At 43.2% G+C, this 22,978-nt stretch overlaps 1 protein-coding gene across 5 annotated transcripts in view; it reads left to right on the top strand.

Annotated features, from left to right (window-relative positions):
* ApepP (Aminopeptidase P) overlaps window positions 1–22,978 on the top strand; it is a 45,503-nt gene that overhangs the window by 7,146 nt on the left and 15,379 nt on the right. For 3 of the 5 annotated variants that reach the window (XM_084591260.1, XM_084591259.1, XM_084591262.1), the window contains 14 exons: window positions 793–944; window positions 1,998–2,061; window positions 2,184–2,288; window positions 5,445–5,485; window positions 11,682–11,733; window positions 11,801–12,040; window positions 12,110–12,191; window positions 12,250–12,448; window positions 13,737–13,823; window positions 14,174–14,283; window positions 22,051–22,200; window positions 22,280–22,340; window positions 22,395–22,464; window positions 22,537–22,641. In XM_084591260.1, the coding sequence (XP_084447386.1) occupies window positions 828–944; window positions 1,998–2,061; window positions 2,184–2,288; window positions 5,445–5,485; window positions 11,682–11,733; window positions 11,801–12,040; window positions 12,110–12,191; window positions 12,250–12,448; window positions 13,737–13,823; window positions 14,174–14,283; window positions 22,051–22,200; window positions 22,280–22,340; window positions 22,395–22,464; window positions 22,537–22,641 (1,483 nt within the window). In that variant the 5' untranslated portion in view covers window positions 793–827. The remainder of the gene's footprint in view (window positions 1–792; window positions 945–1,997; window positions 2,062–2,183; window positions 2,289–5,444; window positions 5,486–11,681; window positions 11,734–11,800; window positions 12,041–12,109; window positions 12,192–12,249; window positions 12,449–13,736; window positions 13,824–14,173; window positions 14,284–22,050; window positions 22,201–22,279; window positions 22,341–22,394; window positions 22,465–22,536; window positions 22,642–22,978) is intronic. The other 2 variants (XM_084591261.1, XM_084591263.1) reach the window with 1 other exon arrangement.

Raw genomic sequence — 22,978 nt, 5'->3', positions numbered from 1 at the left:
ACATTGTGCTTGCCCTTTTATTTTGTTAGTTTCACATTGAGAGGTATGAATATGCCTGATTGTATTTCTGTACTTGTGACTTTATCTGTGCTGTGTTTTACCTCCTTTTTTTGGTACCTGTGCATGTTGCATCCATGTAGTTGATTTTAGTGCTGCAGTGCAAGAAGTGAATGCTTTTGAGTTCCTTTCTAGTGTGTGAGGAGCAGGTTTGAAAGCCTAGCATTCCAGTGTTTTGGGGCAGGCTGAAGTCCTAAACAGGGAAATATGTGCTGTCATGCAGTATTTTGTTAGGCTTCTTTATCTTCAACAACCTTTGCTGCACAATATTTTCTCTAATTACATGCTGCAAGCATGTTTTGAATTAGCTCTTAGTGCAGGCTATTGGGCAATGTGCTTGCTAGAAATAGGGTGTGAAAGTAGGTAGTGCGTTTGTGTGTATATATATATATATATACATATACATGTCTATAATTTATTTGCTCTAGAATATTCAGAAAGTTTGGTTTGGACTGATTAGAATTTTGTGATAGTGCTGGAATGTTCCTCTCAGTGCTTGCTTGTGTTTGTGTGCGTGTGCGTGCAGACATTATTTTCTCTCATTTTATTTCAACTTGGCTTCAGAGAGCAAGTCCACTTTGGTGTTTCAATTCTGGTGCACACATGTATGCGTGTGATCCCTGTCTCTATCTAGAATTTTGTGTTATGGTGCTTCTGTACATTGATGCACAAGTTTTGTCTCTTGGGGTGTGCTCTAGGTTTTAGGTCTCGTTCTTTATGTGATTGATTTTGCAGCAGCGGATGAGCCCTCCACCTCAGAACCACTAGACATGGCATTACGAAACACGGGAACCTTGCTCAAACGCCTGCGAGCGCTCATGAAAAATACGACTTACGTCAGCGAAACGATTCAGGCCTACATAGTACCATCTGGAGATGCCCATCAGGTTTGCTACCATAACATGCACGCTTTTGTAACATTTTCGAAGTGTGAATGTGTCATTGCAAGGTCAGAGACTGCAGCTACACATGTGCTAATTTCTAATGGAGCTTTCCAGTGCAGAAAACTAGTGTTGTTTTCAACTTTGCTATGCTAGTTTTTTGAAACCTAAAAGTTCAAGGTGTGCAGTAAAAGGGGCATGGATTCTCTTCAAGCAAGTTGCACTGTTCTTACAGTGCAGCTTGTCTTTTCGTTTGTTCGTCTGTTACTGAAATTTCTTGGCAATATTGCCCAATTTTAACTATTGCTGTTGGACTGTTCATTAACTGCCATTGCATTTGGCCACTCATGGCTTATGAGTGGTTTAGTGACAAGGCATCTTCTGTCTTTAAGCTCTATCACTTTTTGGTGTGACCAGTCCATGGAAAAGTATTCAACACAAATTTTACATTTTGCATGTTGCTTCACTTGACCATAGAGCCCTTGGTGGGCCTCGAAAACTGTTTGTCCGTCCAGCCACACAGGCCTAAAACTAAGAGCAGTCCTGCTGCTGTGGTGCTGCTCTTAGTTTGCGGCCCACACGTGATGGGACCTATACGAAGAGATAAGTGGTGTGTTAGGATAGAGAGCCCAAGCTCATTAACATAAATGACCGCAAGCTTCAGTGATGAATTATTGGTTGACTAGTTGTGTCATTATTGTGTGCTGTTGCTGGATTGAAGCTGGCAGGAACGTGGTATGTTTGAACAGAGGTTGAGACCAGGGTTGTGTGCACTATACTTGGAGTAGCTGTGAAATGTTTCTCTGGTGTTTGTATGTTTCTTGTGTGTAGTGGTGCATTGTTGTACTTGAGGTGCAAAGGAATTTTTGGTCTCTTCCAGTTTCTTGTCAATACCAAAAGCAGATAATGTTGAGGCTCAGTGAACAGATTAAAGCTAGATTGGTGACACATGTAACTTGCTTACAATGGCATTTAAGTGCAACTTCTGGCGCATCTTATTTAATAGTGGTGCTTTCTTTGTGAAGCTTCATGTGCTTTTTTTTTTTGTTGTGTTTCCAGAGTGAATACATTGCACCTTGTGATAAACGAAGAGCTTTTCTCACTGGATTTACTGGAAGTGCTGGTAGGTTGTTGCAGCCTATATTGTCTGGCATGGGGAGGGGGTTAGTTTTTTTTAATGCCACATGGTTAAGTAGCTAACCTGCTGTGTTTTAAGTGTAAAATGGTTCTGTACTTGGTGTACAGGCACAGCTATTGTAACCGAGGATCATGCCGCACTCTGGACCGACGGTCGATATTTCCTGCAAGCAGAACAGCAGCTGGACTCCAATTGGGTCCTCATGAAAGATGGTGGGTATGATGGTCTATTTCTGGGTGCGTGGTGCTTCTAAGAATTTCTGTGTTTTGTTGCTGCAGTGTTGTGCAGATTGGGTCGCATATTTGCAACAGACTGCTGGACCTGTTTGACATGGCTATACCTGTGTATTATTATTATGCACAGGTAGAACGAAAGGAAGAAGATGGTTTGCACGGTATAAAAAAGAAGAACCGAACAAGGGTAAATAGGGTAAGCCTCAGGTCGCAGATGAGCCAACGTTTCGACAAGTGGACTTTTCTTCGTCTGGGCAGATGAAGACGAAGACAAGTCCACTTGTCGAAACGTTGGCTCATCTGCGACCTGAGGCGTACCCTATTTACCCTTGTTCGGTTCTTTTTTATATTATGCACAGTCTGTTGTGCAGTATGCTTTTTTTCTTTTCAATACTCGCTTGCGGTTAATGGCAGGAATGAAGTGTGGCCAGTAGCTCCCATCTTTCCACTTTCACGTGTGAGCAGCATAAAAGACAGTCGGGGATGAGTGCAAGAAATCACTAGCAATCTTGGACTAGGGTTGCGGATCCTTGCTCATAAAACAGCTTTTTCGGGCCCAGATGTTCATTAGCTTATTTCATAAAGCCCGGTTCAGACTGCGGAAACATTTGATCGACTCTGTCTGGCGACAGCGTGTTCGCGTAATGTCGGCTACCCTGTCGCATTGATTCGACACGAACTGTCCGGAAGTACGGAAGGGAGCCAGGGCGGCTACACCACAGCTGGTTTCAATTGTGGCCCACTGCCCGATTGCGTTCAAGATGGGAGAAAACAAAGTGACGAAGGGGAGCCTATTTTTTTTTTTTCTTCCAAGTGCTGTTTGCGAGCTGGAAAACCATTAAACGATCAATCACACTTAAGGGCGGGGGTGGTGAGTCGTAGCCGGGATTTTCGCTCGGCCAGCGAACAAGTCAAACACTGCCGACGACTGCGGTTTGCATTTAGTTTTCGTTGCCTAAGTCTGTCACACTGACGTAACACCCCGGCAACCTGCCTTGTTTCTCAGCTGCTTGTTCAGTGTGACAAGCTGCTTGGAAACAAGTGTCTTAGGAAACAAGTCTCCGGCTTGACGGGCGGACATGTTTTATCCATGCCGCTGTTGTGTTCCCGCAGTGTGAACCGGGCTTAACAGTTTGGTGTATTTACTGACATACTTCCGAAATATCATTGCTCCTGTCAGTAAAGTGTGTTTGTTCCAGCTGACAAGAAAAGTACATTAAATGCTACACTCAGAATGGCAAAAGCTTAAGGGTGCTCAGTTTGCATAGCACCTAGTGATTGCCATGTGAGTAGTGAAATGGAAAGCGGTTGTGTTTCTGGTCAAATCTAACAGCACTATTGTTTTTTTTATTGCATTGCTAACATTTTTGAAGAATTTGGTTACAACATTAAATAAAAGCCATAAATACTTTTCTGATGTGTCTAGGGATCTCTGCTTCATTAAGAAGGGGGGCAGGTTTTTGGGCTTAACAAAACTAATTTTGTTAAGCCTTGCAATGTGTGGAAATCCGGTCTTTTTTCTTGCTCCAAAGCGAAACTGAGTGCATTAGGCTCCAGCATAATTTGTTGCTGTGACAGTAGCACCAAATTCAAGCTGGCCGCTCTACTTAGCCTTGTCACAAGTTTTTCTTGTTCTATTGCTCTCAAAAACGACCATGCATTTGGCAATGGCAGTTCTATTCCTTGCACAAAGTGGCGAAGCAAAAGAGTAGATGACGTTGCACAATAGGTGCACGTGTTTTGAATTCGACACTCGGTGGATGTTACATTTCCACCGAGCTTCCTGTGAGTTTAATGCACTTGGTTTGTCTTGTTGCTGTTTCCTCATGATGGGCTTTAGAAAGTGAGCTTTCCTTCATTTCAAAAACTGACGTGGCATCATTCTGTTCATGGCTTCGAACTCTTCTTTGGAACTAGCCCTCAACTGTGTTAGCTGGAAAGTTAGTGAGTTATCTGTATAGATATACATTTTTGCAGTAAATTATATTTACGATGATGCTGACAATTTCTCCCTGAAAATATTGTTTTCAACTCCCTGTATTTAGGAATTTTTAAAGTGTTTGCTGAAACAGCTTGTATGTTGAGAAATAATTGGTGCAGTGCAAAAATGGTTACATATTTGAAATTAGAGCAGGAAATTGAATCTGACACAGTTTCATTAATTAGGACACCAAATAACAGGAATAGTTTTAAAATTCCTGTACCGCTTAAAACTGGTGGCAGTGTATAAAGGTGCACTTAAATTTTCATTTTAAAAATTCCTTTCACTCACAAATGGTTTCGTGTTTGGGTGCTGGCAAACAGCTCATGCACTTGATGTTAATTTGGTCGTGGGTCCAGTATATATTTACTGAGGCCATAGTATATTTTGTTATTGAGTATATACCCTTCCCATAAGTGGTCATTGGGCATCTCTATATTGTTAGCTGCTAGCAGGGTGGAAGCAGCAACAGATCCACCTTTGCAGCAGGCTGCAGAGGAGGCGTTTCAACTTCCTCTTTACTAGTGGAAAGGTGTATAGTCCAGAGAAAGTGTCAATTGTGTTCCCATTAAAGTAGGTACATGTTTATGGAGAAGTGGTTTTTATATGCACTTGCAGAGTTGTTTTCAAGTAGGTATTTTACGCCGAAAGGCAGTTTTAATTTAGCTACAAAGTATTGTAAGGATTGCATAATTTTAAATGTTAAATTTGATTGTCGCTTTTAAAACGGATATCAGAATTCAGTGGATTACACTTACAGTTGTGTTTACAGGCGCAAAATTGAAGTCTTAAATTTAACCATTGCATTGAAGAAGACTTAGCACTCTCACATGTAAAGTGCAGCTTTTGACTTTTAAACCTTAGCAGTGCAGTTACTAATATACTGCCATGGTAGCTTTGTTATTCGGCTTCTTATCTGAAAGTGGTAGGTTTAATCATGGCCCTGGCATTTAATGGAGGCAAAAATACAGGAATGCCCAATGGGCATCAAAGAACCCCACGATGTAAATTAATCCAAGTGTAAATTAAGCCTGAAAGTACTGCACTGTTGTCAGCTAAGGGTCCTCTGAATTGTCACAAGCACATCCTTGCTGTCACTGGAAGCAGCCTATCATTTATAAGGGCAGTGAGATGTATGCTTATCATTTTTGCAGGCATACCAGGGACACCATCTCAAGGAGAGTGGCTCTGCAAGGTAAATTTGGTATAATTCTATTAATTTAGTTTTGGTTTATGACCTTACAGAGCTTGGTGCCACAGTGTTTCAGCCTTCCATGGTTGCCTTTACTATGTCCAAGGACGTGTACATAGTCAACATAAAGGAAAATGTGGAATGATTCGATGTGATGACGATTGTGCAAATATATGCCAGTATTCCAAGGGTCAGCATGTTAGTAAATCGGCGTACTAACTTTCAAAATGCCACTTTTGTGATGTGTGCATCGTTGCAGCAGCTACATGGATCCAGAATATTGTTTACGGTGGCTGGAACAGCGAAATACTATTATAACGTCTGCTTTATGCGTGAAACACATAGCCTGATATTCCGAGTCATAGGCCACCTCCTCTTAGGCAAAATATAGACCAAGTCAAAACCACAGTCAGTTTTAAATCGACCTTTTGCTTTTTGTTTTGTTTCTGTACTGCGTTCACTTTAGGTCACTGGCTGATTGCAATCATGGCTGGCTTCGAATTGGGCTCTTCTGGAGCTGTCCTCGCGCGTTGCAAGCTGTAAATTTCATGGACAGTAAAACATTGTTTTACGAGTCTTGCAAGCAAGCTAAGATCCTCTGATTAAGATTGTCAAGCTACATTTGATGCAGAAAAAGAAAATGCAAATTCTCTAGCTTTTTTCATGTTGTATTTGACCCCCGAAGTTTGCAAAAATGACTGGTTAAATGGCTCGTATTTTTTTATTGCAATACCGCACCTTGCAGTATACAATGCTTATTTACAAATAATGAGTGCAGGCCGGATTGCTAAAGGAAATCTACCAAGTGCCAGTGATAGGTGATCCTTGCTAGATTTCCTGTGGTTTTCATTGCTACAGTCAAATATTTATTTTGCCCTTTTTTTGTGTGTGTGTATGTGTGCCGAAGTAAAGTTTCTTCCTCATTAAACACCTCAGAAATTTGAATTTGTGCTCCAAAAGGCAGATTTGTGTGTGTGACCTCCAAAAATTGCTCTAAATCTTACTTCAGCTTTGCACCCCTGCTGTCCACAAACTGACACCGACTTTTCTTTAAAAAAAAAAAAAAAAAAAAAAAGTGGTTTACTTATTCAATTTAGTAGTCTGTAAAAAAGATGATGACCTGGCGCACCTCCACCAAGATTATAACGAGCTTTATTGTAAAGCGAGCTCGTTTGTTAGGGCTAGGTCGAGACTTGCGGATAGATGCTGGCGCGAACAGCTGGTGCTCGCGTATCGTGCTGGCGCATTGGCGCCAGGTGATCTTCTTTACAAGTCCTTTTTCTTTTCTTTTTTTTTTTTTTTTTGAAATGACGTTTGCAATCACAATCAGCAATTTGTAAACTGAGATGGCTGCACCTTTAAATGCACTTGTTGGCATCATGGAAGTGTGTGAAATATTGAAGGTGCAAAACACATGCCAGTGTTTTTTACTTTGCTGTTGTGGCTTACTCATGAAGAATACTGCTTCAGAGACCTTCATTGTAGTGGGACTGATGTCTGGCACAATTTCCTTTTTGAGAGAAATCTTGGACCTTATGAAAATTGGCTGGGGCTTCCTGAATATTTTGAACCATTGAAAAATTCATACTTGCAGTTTTCATTATTGCAGGGTTCACCAAACTGACGTGGTTTCACTGTATGGTGTTTCATCAGTTTGTTTTATGCAATTTTCAGTGCCATAATAAAATAACTATCTTTGTTACTGTTTCTATTCAAATTTTAGAGATCTTTTCATTTCAACCACAATTTCTGGGCATGTTTTTGTCAGTTGTACTGGTGTGCAGGGTCACTTTAATGTTGACTGATGTACAGTACATCTAAAACGGTTCAGGTGAATTCTTTTTTTTTTTTTTAACTTTGGCTCCTATCGGAAACTAAGCAAATGGTCTTACATTGTTCATTTTATTCAAAAACTCGTCTTGACAGAGTTCATCATGATGGGAGTTTACTGAATTTGAATGTATCTAACTCGTAGCCTATTTTAATTACTCACTCTGCAAACAAGAATTTGGTTCTTGCACGCACTAGCGTCTACCAAGAATAAAAAATGGGTTGAATTGTCCTCAGTGGCTTTTTAAAAGATCTGAGCTGAAGTTAAAAATGAGTAGGCTAGGGTAGGACATGGCTGCTGCTGGTTTCTTATGTGAAGTTGAGTAAGGTTCATTGTGAACTAGAGTAACCCTTTCAAAACTCGTGGAAGATCCCAGCTCACTATTGTCACCGAACCAGATGCGTTGCTAAAATCTTCTTGGCACTAAAAGTTATACAAATGTGAACTAAAAATAGGTACTGTTCATACTTTATGCCAAGAAATGCTATGACATTTTTATGAACATAAGCTTGAATAATTGCTATTCTACCTCATTCGAGAGTTATATATTTTAAAGTTGGGTGGTTTAGGTTTTTCCGGATAATATGTTTTTCCCCCCGCAATATTTAAAAAGCACATCAAAGAGGTTTTACTATGCCAAGTTGTTTTGCACTGGCATTTAATGAAGTGATGACGCAACTGTCGATTAAGGGGAGATGCTACTCGTAGACACTTTTTCTTTAATATTTGACTTAGAGGTATAAAACTTAGGGTATTAATTCAGTTTTTTATGCTGATTTCAAATCTGCAATTAGTTTTTTATTCTAAGTTGCATAGTTTTCTTTCTGTTCAGTGACAATGTGCAAAATACACACCCTTTTGCCCCCCCCCCCCCCCCCCCCCCCCGTTTTGTCATACTAAACTTCCATAAACACACATCATCGATGGCTCATTTTGATCCATATTATGCACTGTAGAGTGCCAAAAACTAATAATAATGTATATATAAAATATGCTAATGACGTCAAAAATTTTAATCTGGCAAGTCTACATCTTCAAGATACCACCATGTGGTAATTATTTTTTATTTGTAAATATTTGATCAGTATTTATTCCTGAAAGAGATAACAGCACTCCTCATACTTCAGAGAAAATGTGTGCAAAATTTCATTCAGATATGAGCATCAGAAGTACCAAAAACAAGAAGGGCAAACTCTGAAAATTGCCAAAAATTGCATTTTGAGAAAAACACATTTGAAGTTAAAATTGCATGTTTATTTAAAAAAGAGGGCTTCAATTCCTATCAAACTTTGAAACAAAAGAAGAAAATTGTCCATAAAGCAACTACTGGCACTAAAACTTCCTGCAGCATATGTCACTCCCTCACGACCCTTGCAAGTGAACTCTGACACTTGCTTTTTTTTTTCTTCAGTGTGCGGCGATTTGCTCTCTCTTCCGCAGTCAGCTTCAAGGACATTTGTTTCCGCCTTATTTCTCTGGATGTGCCAAGCTATGATGCACTGGCTTGTGGAGTCCAATAATTGAGGAAAATCGCACTAGCTGCTCGTATCCAATTCCTATAGAACGGGCTGCTACAGCAGCTTTGACGTTGACGATGAAGCTTTCACGCGAGCTCCCGCTGTCATAATCTCGGCTTGCATCCCTGCACGCCGCAACTTGCCACGATGAGTATGTTGTGGAAAGGACACTTTGTGGGCAGGTAGAGTTCTCACAGAGTAGTTCAAGGAACGAAGCGAGTCTACGCTTCGCGGCCGGTTTCCGGACACGGGAAGTCCTGAACGCTGCCAAGTTGGGCAAATCGCGCCGCTCGCAAGAACGTTCAGCGCTGTCAAATCAGTAATGACAGATGACACCTCATCGCAGGCTCTTTCCTCACCTTAGAAATGCCTAATTTTTTTTTTTTTCCGAGGCACTCGCATACTCTAACGCCGCTTCAAATTCCCCGGAGGCATTTGAAAAGCTAAAGGGATCAGCGTCGGTTCCGCTAGGCCTAACTGCTGGGGTCGAGTTGCCACTGGACGAGCCTTTGCCTTCGATTTTCGTCGACATTCTCTATATTTGTGAACAGAACGGTATTTCATTCCTCGATGACTGCGCTGGTTCGATTGTGCTTCATTCATGACGAAGACAAAGTTGCCGAACGATCGTCACTCTGAAACGCACCTCGACGTAGCATGGAGCCAGCAAGCGGACTTCACCACATGCATACACGCGGCGGCCAATGGCGATGCCCGATTCGTACCACGTGATTTAAAAACCAATCGCAGCGCTCGAAAAACGCGGCGTACGCATGCTTTTTTTTATTATTGCTTGCGTTTTAGACGCCGGGCAACTGTGGTGATTGGGAGGATGCGGCGTGGCTGATCTCCTCACGTGATCCGCAACGGTGATCAACTGCGCTATGCTGACCGCGGGACGCTCGAAGATAGCATACTTTCGGTCATTTAACCGCCACCGTGTGCTCTTTAAATGTAATTTCAGCCCATTTACTGTTTAAACTCTGCTTTGATTTTTATTTTCATGAAAGTAGAGATACTAAACTTGACAAAACAAGTAAAAACAAAAAATCAGTCGTTTTCGAAAAAACCTGTTTTTCGACCCGCATCTCCCCTTAAAGGTGTACCAACCTTCAGGCTTTGCATCTCAGCATTGGGACAGTGTTGAGAAACTAGACTGACATTATAGTTTTTTTTTGTTTTTTTTTCAAGTTTCCACTGCCTTTGCCCACATCCTGTCATATGTCTTTGAGCGTTGCCAAAGAAAGCTTCTCAAGAAGCCTTCATTGTCATTGAATTTCTTCCTGTGAGCAAATGCGTTAGTGTGGGAAATGAATTTTCACAGGGGCCTTTTCTATCTCAGCAGTACTTTACTCAGTTTGTCGTCGTCATTATCACCGCTGCTGTCTTTCTCGGGTGACGCGACGTGGTCCACAATTTCCTCATCTGCCAACTCGGGCACCACGGCCAACGTTTCAGTGGCCGAAATGAAGTCTTCGAACAAGATGCCTGGGAGCCTCAATTGCTCCCAAGTTTTGTCCAGCTCCATGGAGCAAACAATGTGCTGTGCTCTTTTTTTCATGATGACGATTGCTGGACAAGTGGCACAACCGTTTGTTGTCACATACAGTTGGCCATTTTTAGAGTTTACACAAACCAGTTGAATACATAATTTTTGCATCAGATGCTGAAAACTTCTGCAACATTTTTAAACTTAAAAAAAAAAAAATGTTCATGAATTGTTTTTCATTATCTGCATTGCTTTGCTTTATGCTACCTTTCCAGTTTTGAGCATCACACAAACGAAATATTTCAATGCAGGCGATATTGCGATGGATCTTGCATTTTCAGTAAAGCATGTTGCCGGGCTAGTTTGTTTAGCATCTTGTAAAATTGGGCAAGTTTCTTTATAAAAGAATGTCACTGAAATGGAGCGTGACCAACCAGTGTTTTGCATCGCTAAAACTGATATTTTGCTTAACAGTGTTTGTTATAACAAGGTTCAACATAGTAGAATTTCGTTGTGAAGGCTATACAATATAAGATAAAAATGACCTATTTGTCTTTTTCTGAAATTAGGGTCATACAGAATAGATATTCGATATTCGAAGACTCTTCACATTCATCTTAGATTTGTATTAAAAATTTAAGTATTCATACACCCCTACTTATTAGACATTGTCAATGTATTTTGCGGTTTAAGAAGGCTTTTGAAGTAGAGTGCCTGTCTTGGCCGGAAATTACCCCAAGCCAGTATGGCTGCACCACTTAAAAATAGAAGACAGACAACACGAAAACTATAAACACTGCGGACAGAGAGGTGCACTAGACCGCATAATCTAGCAATGCTCCTTTTTGCCTGGAGCAATGGCCAACATTCAAGATTGGGAAGCTTGGGAGTCCCTTCTATAAAGCGAAAATCTTGAGACACAAAAAGAAGTCGTCCACCTGGCAGCTGAGGCCGCGAAGAATCGGTGTATTTTTGCGCGCTTCTAGTCGCGGAGTCCCAGCCCCCTATTTGGGTATGCGTACCTGAGTGGGGGAGTTACTGCGTGGGGGGAGTACCTGAGTGGGGAAGTAGGGGAACCTCCTATATTGGTGGCAGTAAAGTTTTCAATCAATAAATCAATTCACCCACTGAGTTTTGTGCAGACAAGAAATGTTACTGCGTGCTCTGCGGCCCCTGGTACTTCACACTAAACTCGTGGTTTTCTCTTCTTTTTGTAATGAGTGAAAAGCAATAGAAATACTGTTTTGTACCTACAGTCTTTCTAAATGGTAAAAAAAAATGTCATTGCTTTTATTCGTATTTGAATCAATTTGAAAAACACTGTTCACGCACCCCTAATTTCAACTGTTTCTTTTTGATCAGGTGCTGTCAAGTGGTAGCAGAGTAGGCGTGGATCCATTTCTCATGCCTTATGGTAAGCTTTTGCTGCGTATGAAAAAATGGAGCAAGTATGCTAGTGGCAATGCTGGTCACTCTTCCAGATGCCTGGAAGCAGCTGAGCAATCAGCTGGATGTGTCAGGCCATTCCCTGGTGCCAGTTGCACAGAACCTGGTCGACTTGATTTGGGAGGAGCGGCCTTCGCCACCCAGCCGTCCTCTCGATTCACTATCCATCATCTACACTGGAAAGTTTTGGCAGGAGAAGATAGCAGACATCCGGCAGGACATGAGCCAGAAGTCTGCCTCTGTTCTGGTGCTCACAGCACTTGATGAGATAGCATGTATGTGTCCAGTGGCTGCTGTGATGTGCTGGCTTTGATGTCAGTGCAACCCCTCATTTCTTTTTGCAGGGCTCTTCAATCTAAGGGGTTCGGACATCGACTACAACCCTGTCTTTTTTGCCTATGCTGTGATCACCATGGACTCTGCATAGTAAGGTCTAGGCACTGTCGTTGCTCGTGTCTGGTTCCTCATACACGCCTTCTTTCAGTCTTTTCATAGATGAAAACAAGCTTAGTGCCACTCTCCAGCGTCACCTCTCAACTGACCGGAATGAGAAGAACCTCACTGTCGACATCAGACCGTATCGTGTGTTCAAGGATTTTCTTGCCCTGTTGATCAACCAGCAGTCTGGCAAATTTTGGGTCAGCAGTAGTTCAAGCTATGCAGTTGTCAGCCAAGTTCCCAAGGTAATAGGAAGTTACTGCTGCCGTTCTGACGCATGCGCATTAGTTCCCCTATTTTTGAAATAATTATCTGGCAGAATTGGTGGCATCAATGGTTTGCAGCCTCGTAGCTTTGAAAAATCATGAGCATGCCCGGCAGGTGGTAATTTGTAGATGACTGATTATTGTGTTGTGTGACATCACGAGACCACATGGCATGACCTAGTTGGAAAGAGCTGCTAACTTGGGCTATGCCTTTCATACAGAAGGGTGAGATGGGAATCTAATACCCCTGTCACACGGTCATTCTCAAAGGTGATTGAGTCGACAGCCTTCGAGATTCTCAATCACGATGAACTCGAAGAAGTTGTGCCGCTGCTACGCAGCAAAACTCGAAGGCTGTTAGAATAATTCTGGTGTTTGGCGACAAACTTTTGCGGCGCCGCTATCGTTGCTTTCAGTTTTGCTTAAAGAACTAAAATCTTTCTATAAATGCAAAATAAAACATACTCTTTTTAGTAACTGAAGATTTTTAGCTGTTATTAAAGAACAGCATTGTTTTTTTTTCCTCATTGAAATGCGTTGACATTCATATGGCTGTGCTTTTTATTGTTTTTGCTTTTCTCGGCGGCGCTGGTTACAGTGGTAGAGAGTACAAAAATAATGTGCCTTAAACAAGAACGATGCCATTTTTCAATTATTATGCACACTAATATTTTACTGTGTAAACTAAAGATATGAAATAATAACGCTTGTTCATGTTTTTGCATCGTAGACGCTCTGTACACGAGAGTGCGCGTGGCGCTCCTTGGGTCAACGTTAGCAACCTTGCGCAACGTTCAAAGGCTTTCGAGATCTCGATAGCGTTCTAAGCTGTTTTGTCGACTTGATAGATATAGACTCAATGGCCACTGAAAATGTCCGTATGGCAGCGTTCGAAGGCCTTCGAGTCTATAGACAATTGGTTCGAGGGCCTTTGAAATGCCTGTGTGGCAGTGTTATAAACCACCCTTTTAATACTGAGCCATGTTTGTATGGCTTGGTTAAAAGGGGCCTTTGCACTAAGTGGTCTGGCTGTGTTGGTGCAACGATGAGCGAATGTGCTGAAGCACAATAAATGATACTTCTCTCATTTGTTTTTTTTACATAGGCGATAACATAATCATTTAGCATGATATTGTGAGTTGTGAATTGTTAAAGAAAAGTGCAAGCATACTGGTATGTGCTTGATCATTGCTGGTTGTGTGCCATTAAAAAGCATCAGGAACTCTTGTTAGAAAGCTTCAGTAATGTCCTAATTCCATGTTTGCAGGAACGAAGAATCGAGTCCACTACACCTGTGATGCTTAGAAAAGCCATCAAGAATGAGACCGAGATAGAATGCATGCGACGTGCCCACGTGAGTATGTCGACTGTATAAAAAGATGGGAATGCAGATTAGTTAAAATAAATGTTGCAGGGCTGGGAAAGAGTGGCAGTAAAACTATCATTTGAATTTGGGTTACTCAGCTTAATCTGAAACAGTTGCGCATGAGAGATTGACCAAGAACAAATTGGCATAAGTAATGTTCTAGCTTATTGCTATTTCTTCAGGTGCACTGTCTGAGATCCTTATGAGCTTATTTCTTGTTTTTGATAACCCAGTAAAGCATCGTAGCTGCACATTTAGGCATGTCGGTAGTGGGTAGGAAGTGTGAAGCCTAATGTTTTGATTTTCTTTTTTTTTTTAAATTCATTTTGATGTGACAGATCAAAGATGCTGTGGCACTCTGCGAATTTTTTGTGTGGATGGAGTCTGAAGTCCCCAAGGGAGAAGTCACGGAAATGACAGCTGCTGCCAAATTGGAACACTTCCGAAGGTATACTTTGTACGATCTAAAGTGTGGAATTTATTTCTGTAAGCTAGAGGAAGGCGCCCTGGGAATTGGTAGAACTTTGTTAATTTGAAGTCGCCATGAGCACAAATGTCAAACTAACCGAGTTTTTGAATTAAACAAGTACAGAGAAAATGTGGGACCCAACAAAAATTTTGGTCTGGTAATATGGTAATTTTATTGGACAGTTTGTGATTGCTATATATTGCTGCATTAAATTCAATGTCATAACTCACAGTCCTCGCTGGCCATTGCCACTGCACTTTGTTATCTAGTTTCCCACAGGGTGCAGTCAAATAGTGAGTATGCAATCGCACGTGCATAGTAAAACCTCGTTACAACAAACACTCAAGGGACCCGAAAAAGATGTCTCTTGTAAGCAAGGTCTCTTGTAAACAAAAATTCTAAAAGCACTATGTTGATCAGTTTACTGCACATCAGCATATAAATGCATTCACACGCATTAACAGGAAATAGTTCAGGAAAGCTTAAAGTTGTTCATACTACAGTGAAAGCTCGTTAATTCACAACTCGTTAATTCGAAATTTTGGATAATTCGAAATAGTCATCGTGGTCCGGTCCGCAGTGCATAGAAGTCTATGCGCGTAACAGCTCGTTAATTCACTCAAAAATTGGCGCCGCCACCCATAATTCGAACTGCGCGCCGCCAAGCGGCGCTGTTAAAAACCATCGTTGGAAGCTTTCACGGCAGAACGATAGATGGCACAACCATCGGGGCGCCGCTAGGGTGCTGGAACAAGTACTAAACAGTCTTTCCTGCCGCGACTCCTTCGAGGAACGACGTTTTAGTGTTGTCGACCACGGTTTCGTGTTGCATTTCGTGAGCCCTCGTTTTGCACGCCGCTTGTTGTGAGCTTGTGTCCGCGAGATGTGTTCGCGTGGGAAATACTGTGCCAAGACGGTGAAGGAGAAAGTGGCTATTTTACGCGAGGTGGATGAACGGAAGGCCAGCAAAGTGGAAATCGCGAAAAAGCACGGGATTCCACCAAGCACGTTGTCGACGTACGTCCGAAATAGGAAGGCCATCGAGGATGCCTATGAAGCCGAAGATTTCGCCAGCAACAGAAAAAGGCTTCGGTTAGCCAAGTATCCGGAAATTGAGACCGCTGTGATCACGTGGGTGAAAGAAATGAGAAGCGCTGACATTCCACTGAGCGGCCCAATTATCATGGCGAAGGCGGCCGATTTCGCCCTGCGCTTGAATGTGGAAGATTTTGTCGCCTCCGAAGGATGGTTTCACCGCTTTAGAGACAGACATAATCTTGTCTTCCGGGTGTTGTCTGGAGAAGCCAAAGAAGTGGATGCAGAAACTTGTGCCACGTGGCGAAGCGGTGCTCTGCAGCAGTACTTAGAAAGCTACTCGGCACATGATATATTCAATGCTGATGAGACGGCTTTGTTTTATAAGCTCCAGCCCGACAGAACAGTAACATTTAAGGGGAGACACTGGTCTTGCAATGAAAATTTTTATTTTTAGAGATATAATAACGAAATTGGGTGTGTATATGTATTTCTTCCTCCTGTTTTCAAAAATGTAATTAGTTTTACTCTATCTCAATTAGTTCTAATGTTATTGGGAAATAACCAAAGCCTAATTTGGTGATTTCTTACGGGTCGTTAGGACAGTTTCCCTCTATATTTTTTCGTTCCGATTAAAATGTAGTTGTAGCCAAAGACCTGCCATGTGGAGCTATGCTATTTATATTATCATTGATGTACATCACAGTATAAAAATATTCAATTATGTAGATGCCCCACAATTCGAAAATATAATTAGCTGACATTATTGTTCAATAAATTTGATATGTTCAACTTAGCAATATAATAATAGCATAGCTCCACAGTTCAAACCTTTCTGAATTCAACGGTATAAGATTTATTAAAATTGCACCACAAAAACCCAATGAAAAGTTCCGTAAGGCTAGTCATGTCACCAAAAAACATGAAGCTGAGAAAAACTCATTTGAAGTTTTGACACTGAGTGCAGAAAATATTGGGAAGAATCTTCGACAACGGATGTGACTCAGATGTTCCCTATCAGTTTCCCTACAAAACAAAACAAAAAGTGTCTTATTCCATCCAAGGAAACATTAAAAAAAAAAAATGTCGAATGTGTAAGTGTGATGAAATTATAGAGGTTACTTTCGAGAAATTAGGGGTTGACTTTTTTTTTTTTTTTTTTTTTTTGAGGTGAAAGTGAGGACCGGAGCCAAGGCAAACAGTTGGGGAAGAGAACTGCTTCGCTTATTCTTTGGGGAAGAGAACTGCTTCTGTTCGAAATCGCAGTTTTCACAGACAAGCAGAGGCTTTACAGCAAGGCCGTACTCCTTATCTGTTGCCTTGCTCTAACGCAGACTTCCTGCGCCGCAGGTTCCGCACTTCGCTTGCGCGAAAAAATTGTTCAAAACCTTCAAGTCCACAATCACGAATTGGGTACCGGCATCAGCTGTCTGGTAATCCGCACTGACGCCAAGAAGATCAAACTTGCGCTGGGTTGCCGACTTTTCCGACAGAACGGACTTTGCTTGCACCGATCGCTCAACACGCTGCGCCTGCTCGGTCGACGAATAGTACACAGCATCAACACGAAGTGTACCACGATCCGAGATACGATTCGTGCTGCAACTTGGTCCCGCGGTGTCGTCATCGGGCAGCGTGATTGATGTACCCGGCGGATCCAACGAGTCCGGCACTGCAGGCCCCGGCGACGCACTGGTGGCCGCTGCCTGCTGTTTTTTGTTCCACGGACGTTTCTTCCGACTTCCAAAAGCTCGTTGCGTGCTCGGTTTCAATCGACTGTCTCCCGGCATCTCGATCGCAAAGAGAAACTCCCGGCACAAGGCGGAAACACGGCGTGTAGAGAAACACGAGCGCAAAAACAGACGCGCACGAAGCGACAGCCACAGCGGCGAACGCAAGAGAAAGAAAAAAAAAAATGACGTAGACGGTCACACCAGCCAATGGGAGGCGCAGAACGGCGCGCGCGCTTCGCGCGCGACCTAATCAGCGACCCGAAAACGGCCTTCGAGAAACCGGCCCGAACCGCCGCTCGGCTTGAGCGACGCCATTTTGAGATAGCTCAAATTGCGCACAAAGAAACCAGCTTCAAAACAAGCCCAAGATGGCGGCGATCGGCCGGCTGCAACGCCGGCGGCGCGCGCGGGAAGCTCGAACAAAGTCTCTCTTTTCGGGGCCATTTCGTCGCTGCCGTGGCGTTTTGAAAGCCGATTTTATCGCATTTCCCGACCGAATTCAGCGTTAATAATTTTACTGTAGATGCTCGAAAGGATACACCTTCCGAAAATGAGTTTTTCCCAAAATCGACTTTTTGACCATTTTCGACCGTTTTAAGACCCGCGTCTCCCCTTAAAGGGGACAGCTGCGCTGGCGGCAAGCGAAGCAAAGAGCGGATTACTGTTCTGGTCGCCGCTAATATGACCGGGACGGAGAAGGTCCCTCTTTTTGTTGTCGGCAAGGCACATAAGCCTAGATGTTTCAAGAACATTAGGACGCTGCCGACGGAATACTCCGCCAACAGCAAGGCGTGGATGACGGGCGAATTGTTTAAAAAATGGCTCTTGAAATTCGATCGGAGGATGGAGCTAGGGAAGCGTCAAGTTCTCCTCATTGTGGATAACTGCTCGGCACACAAAGTCGACGCCGAGCTGAAAGCCACAAGGCTCGTCTTTTTGCCCGCCAACACGACTGCGGCCTTGCAGCCGATGGATCAGGGGGTGATCAGAAACATCAAATGTTTCTATAGGCGCCACATGATCGAGCGCATGACTTTGTGCACTGGAAACCAGAAGACCAGCACCATCACATTGCTCACAGCAATGCACATGTTGGTGCGTGCATGGGAGCAGGTCACGCCGTCCACAATTGCAAACTGCTTCCACCACTCTGGCTTTGCTGCCGGAAGTATGAAAGAAAGTGGCGACGATGGGAGTCCGGAGCCTCTGCCTGCGGCTGTGCGTGCTGTGCTGCAGGACGTCAGTTTTGATGATTACGTTGGAGTAGACAGCGATGCAGCAGTGTGCGGTGCCCTAAGTGAAGAGGACATTGTCGCTGAAATTGTTGGGGAGCAGTCTGTCACAGAAGAGGCAGAAGACGAGGACGACGACGAGGAGCAAGAGCCCGTGCGTCCATCCGCGGCAGAAGTTATGGGAGCGCTGAATGTCGCGCGCCTTTTCTTCAGCTTTGAAGAGGGGGAAGAAGACTCCCTGCGTCGCATTCGCATGCTAGAAGACCGAGTGAGTACGGTAGCCCTCAGAGAGAAGAAGCAGAAGATGATAACAGACTTTTTTGCTAAATAAATGTTTTTCGTGCCCTCCGGGCATCAAACGCCTTCATTTTTGCTCACTTTCATTAGTTCGAATTTTGGTTAATTCGAACTGGCCTGGTGGCCCCGTGGAATTTGAATTAACGAGCTTTTACTGTAATATGTATTTTTGTGAGTGCAGAGTGTATTCCTTCCCAAATTCTGAAGGTAAAGCACTTCACTTTGCAAGCCATCCTGTTGCTCATAATACCTTTGAAGTGCTCTTATATCTTCTTCAGCCTCAGATGCTGACACCTTTTCCTCTGAAATGTCATCCTGCTTCTCTGGTTCATCCTCTATGGCGCATGTGCCATTTACTTGCGCGGTAATTGTACAGTCTGTAAGCTCTTCGGGAGCACACAAGATCCACATCTGCAGATACGAATTCCTCAAAAAATTCTGGTACCTCAGTAGTCTCTTGGGTGCTCGCTTAAGCTTCATCTTCAAGGAAGCTTTCCACAGTATCCATATATGGGCCCTCTTACATCATGTCACCACATTTAAAGCCTGCGTGTCTGAAACGGTTTTTCACAGCTTCACTTCTCAGGCCATTGCAGACACCTGAAATCACCTGAACAGCATACTTCACATCAATTACTATTGTACAGTCTTGCTGCCTGTCGAGCAACAGGCGTTCTTTTGTACAGCAACTTGACAGAGTGCATAGTCCCTTTGTCTATTGGTTGAAGGTAGGGTGTGGAGTTTGGAGGGAAAAAATAACTTTGGTTGCTTTGAGCACGAGAACTTTAGTGCTGCAAGAAGCTTAGTCCACAAAGAGAAAGACATCGTGATTCCGAGTTTTCATCTTATGATCAAATTTTAACAGCGAGGAGTTAAAAGTGCTGGATGTCATTCATGCATTTTGATTTGCTTCATAGGTGACAGTAATGTGATGCCAGTGGCTGAAACAACTGTGTCGTTTTGACTTTCCAATCATGGGGAAGCACTCCTTCTTAGTTCCTGACATATTGCAACAAAAAGGATGCTGATATGGAACAGAATTTAGCTAAGGGAATCTGAAGTGCATCATGTACGAGTTGGTACGCTTCAGCTGCATTTCATGAGCACACCTGGGTTGTGTCTCTTCTAAATAGTGAAGAATGTACTCCAGGGACCGAAGAAAGTTGTCCTTAGTAATTGAGTCTCTCTTGTAACCATGTCTCTTGTATGCAATGTTGTTAACACGGGAAACATGAGGAAAACCAACCAAACCATTTTCAAGTGTAGCAGTAAACATAACGATAAGAACACAAATCTGAAGCAGTAGAGGTCAAAAGCGAAAAACACAGCTCTCCAACCTGCCTTTCTCAGTCACTTGTAGCTTACTGACTAGTGGCAAGGCAAACTAGACAGTCCTATTCAGTTCCGTCTCACTAGATTTCTGTAAAAGGGTGGGCTACTTCATAGACCAACACATAAGACGCTAAAATGAAAAGAGTGTAGATGCAATGAGTGCTATGAAGTAATTCATCTTTAACCATTACTCATCTAGCTCAGTAAGCAAACACTGCTAAAATTTCTGTATAGACTCTGAATTTATGGGAGTCCAAAAACTACTCGCTGCAAGCGCTCATGGAATTGAATTGAGTAAGGCATGTTTTTTTCTTTTTTCATTTCTTAAATACTTAGTGCGCGGTTTAGTGGTTGGCGCTTAAATATGTTTGTATAATGTTGGCTTACAGTTCACACCAGCCAAAGTCCCTGCTTAGTGGTGTCGCTAAAAAATAACATTAATTAAGGTTGAAAGGTTCTAGGCAAACTTTTATAGCTTTGGTCAGAGGGTTTTCATTTAATGCTGCATGAAAAAAATGCGAATGACAAAGAAAGAACCGTTTGGACAGCTCCAGTGCTAGTTGAGGCTTTTCTTGTCCATCTTTGTTTCCTAGCCTTTCCCGCACTGGTTTGAATTTTCGGGATTAAAAACTGATCAGCCCACATTAAGATTAAAATTAAAAAGATCAGCCATCTCATTTCGTGCTTAAAATTTAGAGAGATTACATGCATGTAAATCTCATTTTTGATTGCACAGTTGAGCACTCTGGAGTGAGAGTGTACGGTATTTTTTTCTGCCTATATTGTGCACTTTACCTGTGCACACGGGTATTGTATTAACCATTTTTTCTTGCTATGTGCAAATTTTAACCCAATATAATAAGCTGAAAGTGGTGTGTGACAATGCACAGACCAAATGTTGAGTGGGAGGTGCCGGGCTACGCCGAAGGCTATTTGTTGGTATAACCTCTTTGGCAGCCACGTGGTGGTATCATAATCTGTGAAAGTTGTAGGTAGAATTATCAGATTTCTCTCGCTTAATGGGCTGCTTGTCCAAGCAAGCGACAGCTGGAGAACTGTATAAATGGTGTGCAATTTGAGGTTTCTTCAAGGGAACCAATGTGCATATCAATCAGCATTTTTGACACATGGAGCCTGGCCATAAACAGTCCTGCCATCATGAATGGTGCACATATTACTTTCCACTCATCCAAAACTACTTTAGACCCCACAGATAAATCTGTTTAACACGTTTTTTTGACCCCGCAATTTCGGATGGGCGTTGTTCTCAAGGAACAGCGACATGTACGGCAAGTACTTTTAGTAATTGGAGGTGCTGATCATCTCTGACCACGATCAACCAATCAAGGAAATGGCACAGGCCGGCGTAGTATGCAGTCAACTCATTGCAAGGGTGCGTCATGGAGCACACTGACTCTGCTAGAGGTGAGCGGTGCTTTAATGGTTGCGGCTCGGCTAGATGCCATGTCTAAGCTCAAGAGGATAAAGCCCCTCAACAAACTAAAAGTAGCGCCATCTCCTCTCTCCTCTTGCGGCACCGCCGCTCCTCCTCTCGCATTTCGATCGTTGCTCCACCTGCGCTGTGCACAGTTAGCGCGCGCTATCTGGAGCAGGCGCCGGTCAGGGCCGCCTTGATGGCGCACGCTGCGTTGTTTTGCACCAGTGGAAAGGAGGCAAAAGCGCGCGCAAACATGTGACGGCGCTCGGCCAATGGGAGGGTCGAACGTCGAAGCAGAGCGCCGGAGAGGAGGCGGGCGGCGATCTTCACAAGTTGGCACTACTTTTAGTTTATTGAGGGGCTTTAGAAGAGGAGACACGTTCGCGTGTCACTGCCTCGAGCCCGGCCAAGCCTGGACAAAGCACCGAGAGCACATGACATTGAAACCGGCATTCTCTGTTGCATTGCAGCGAGCTGTCTTCCCTTTTGCCGGTTTGCACGTAGGCACTCTGCAAGCCGTAGAACAGACTAGTTTCTGCTGGAAAATTGGGATTAGGCATTCTCACATAGCACCCCAGATCTTCAACATAAATAAGGATGATACAGGCCGTCATGTTAATTTCAAAATAATGAAAATTTGTGCTGTTTTGTGCTCATGCACTGGGTTATTTGCATGCAGGGAACAAGAAGACTACGTAGGACCAAGTTTCGAGACTATCTCGGCATCTGGCCCTAACGCGGCTATCATTCACTATCGACCCGAGGAAGAATCTGACCGGCGGGTAACAACTGAGGAAATCTATTTATGCGACTCAGGTGGCCAATACAGGTTAGCACTCATGGCTTTTGGGCTAAGGTGGCAACTTGCCTGATGACTGTCATGTGTATACAATACTTGGTTTGTCCAGGGATGGCACAACAGATGTGACCAGAACGTGGCATTTTGGCACTCCTAGCCAGTACGAAAAGGTAAGAGCCCGCTTCAGTTTTATGCAGAGTGCACATAATCATTTTGGTTTGCAGGAGTGCTTTACCCGGGTTGTGAAGGGCAACATAGCGCTTTCATCTGCAATCTTCCCACGTCTTGTGAAAGGTTTGTCCTTACTGATCAATGTTTATTCTGAGGAGCTCTAAACATTTACCTAAAACGTGCTGCTTTCTTTAGGGCAAATGCTTGACACGCTGGCAAGAAGGGCTCTCTGGGAAGTAGGCTTGGACTACCTTCACGGAACTGGCCACGGGGTGGGCGCCTTCCTCAATGTGCACGAAGGTGCGTGTCACCTGAGCTCTACTCTTTGCTAATGTACTTTATATGGTCTCCTCTTTCTAGCACAACCCAAACAGTGATAGATTAATGCTTTTGGAAGTTTTTCACTCTTCCTTGGCCATTTATCGATCATCTGTATTCAGCATTTTTTTCTGTTGACTACCGGGGAAAAAAATGTTTGGGTAGGAACAGAAAGCTACTAACACAGTAGCTTGACGAGGTTCCTAGCCCTGTTTGGCATGGACAACAAACGGTCACATTATTACTTATTTGCATGGAAAAATAAACAGAAGAGCAACCAAAGCAAAGGAGCATGCACTACAGACAGGTGCTGTGTCTG

Source organism: Amblyomma maculatum, chromosome 1 (assembly GCF_055883805.1).
Source record: "Amblyomma maculatum isolate TAMU_Amacu chromosome 1, ASM5588380v1, whole genome shotgun sequence".
In the NCBI taxonomy this organism is placed as follows: Eukaryota; Metazoa; Arthropoda; class Arachnida; order Ixodida; family Ixodidae; genus Amblyomma; species Amblyomma maculatum.
The sequence above is the reverse complement of the archived record's forward strand: the minus strand, read 5'-3'. Positions and strand labels throughout refer to the sequence as shown.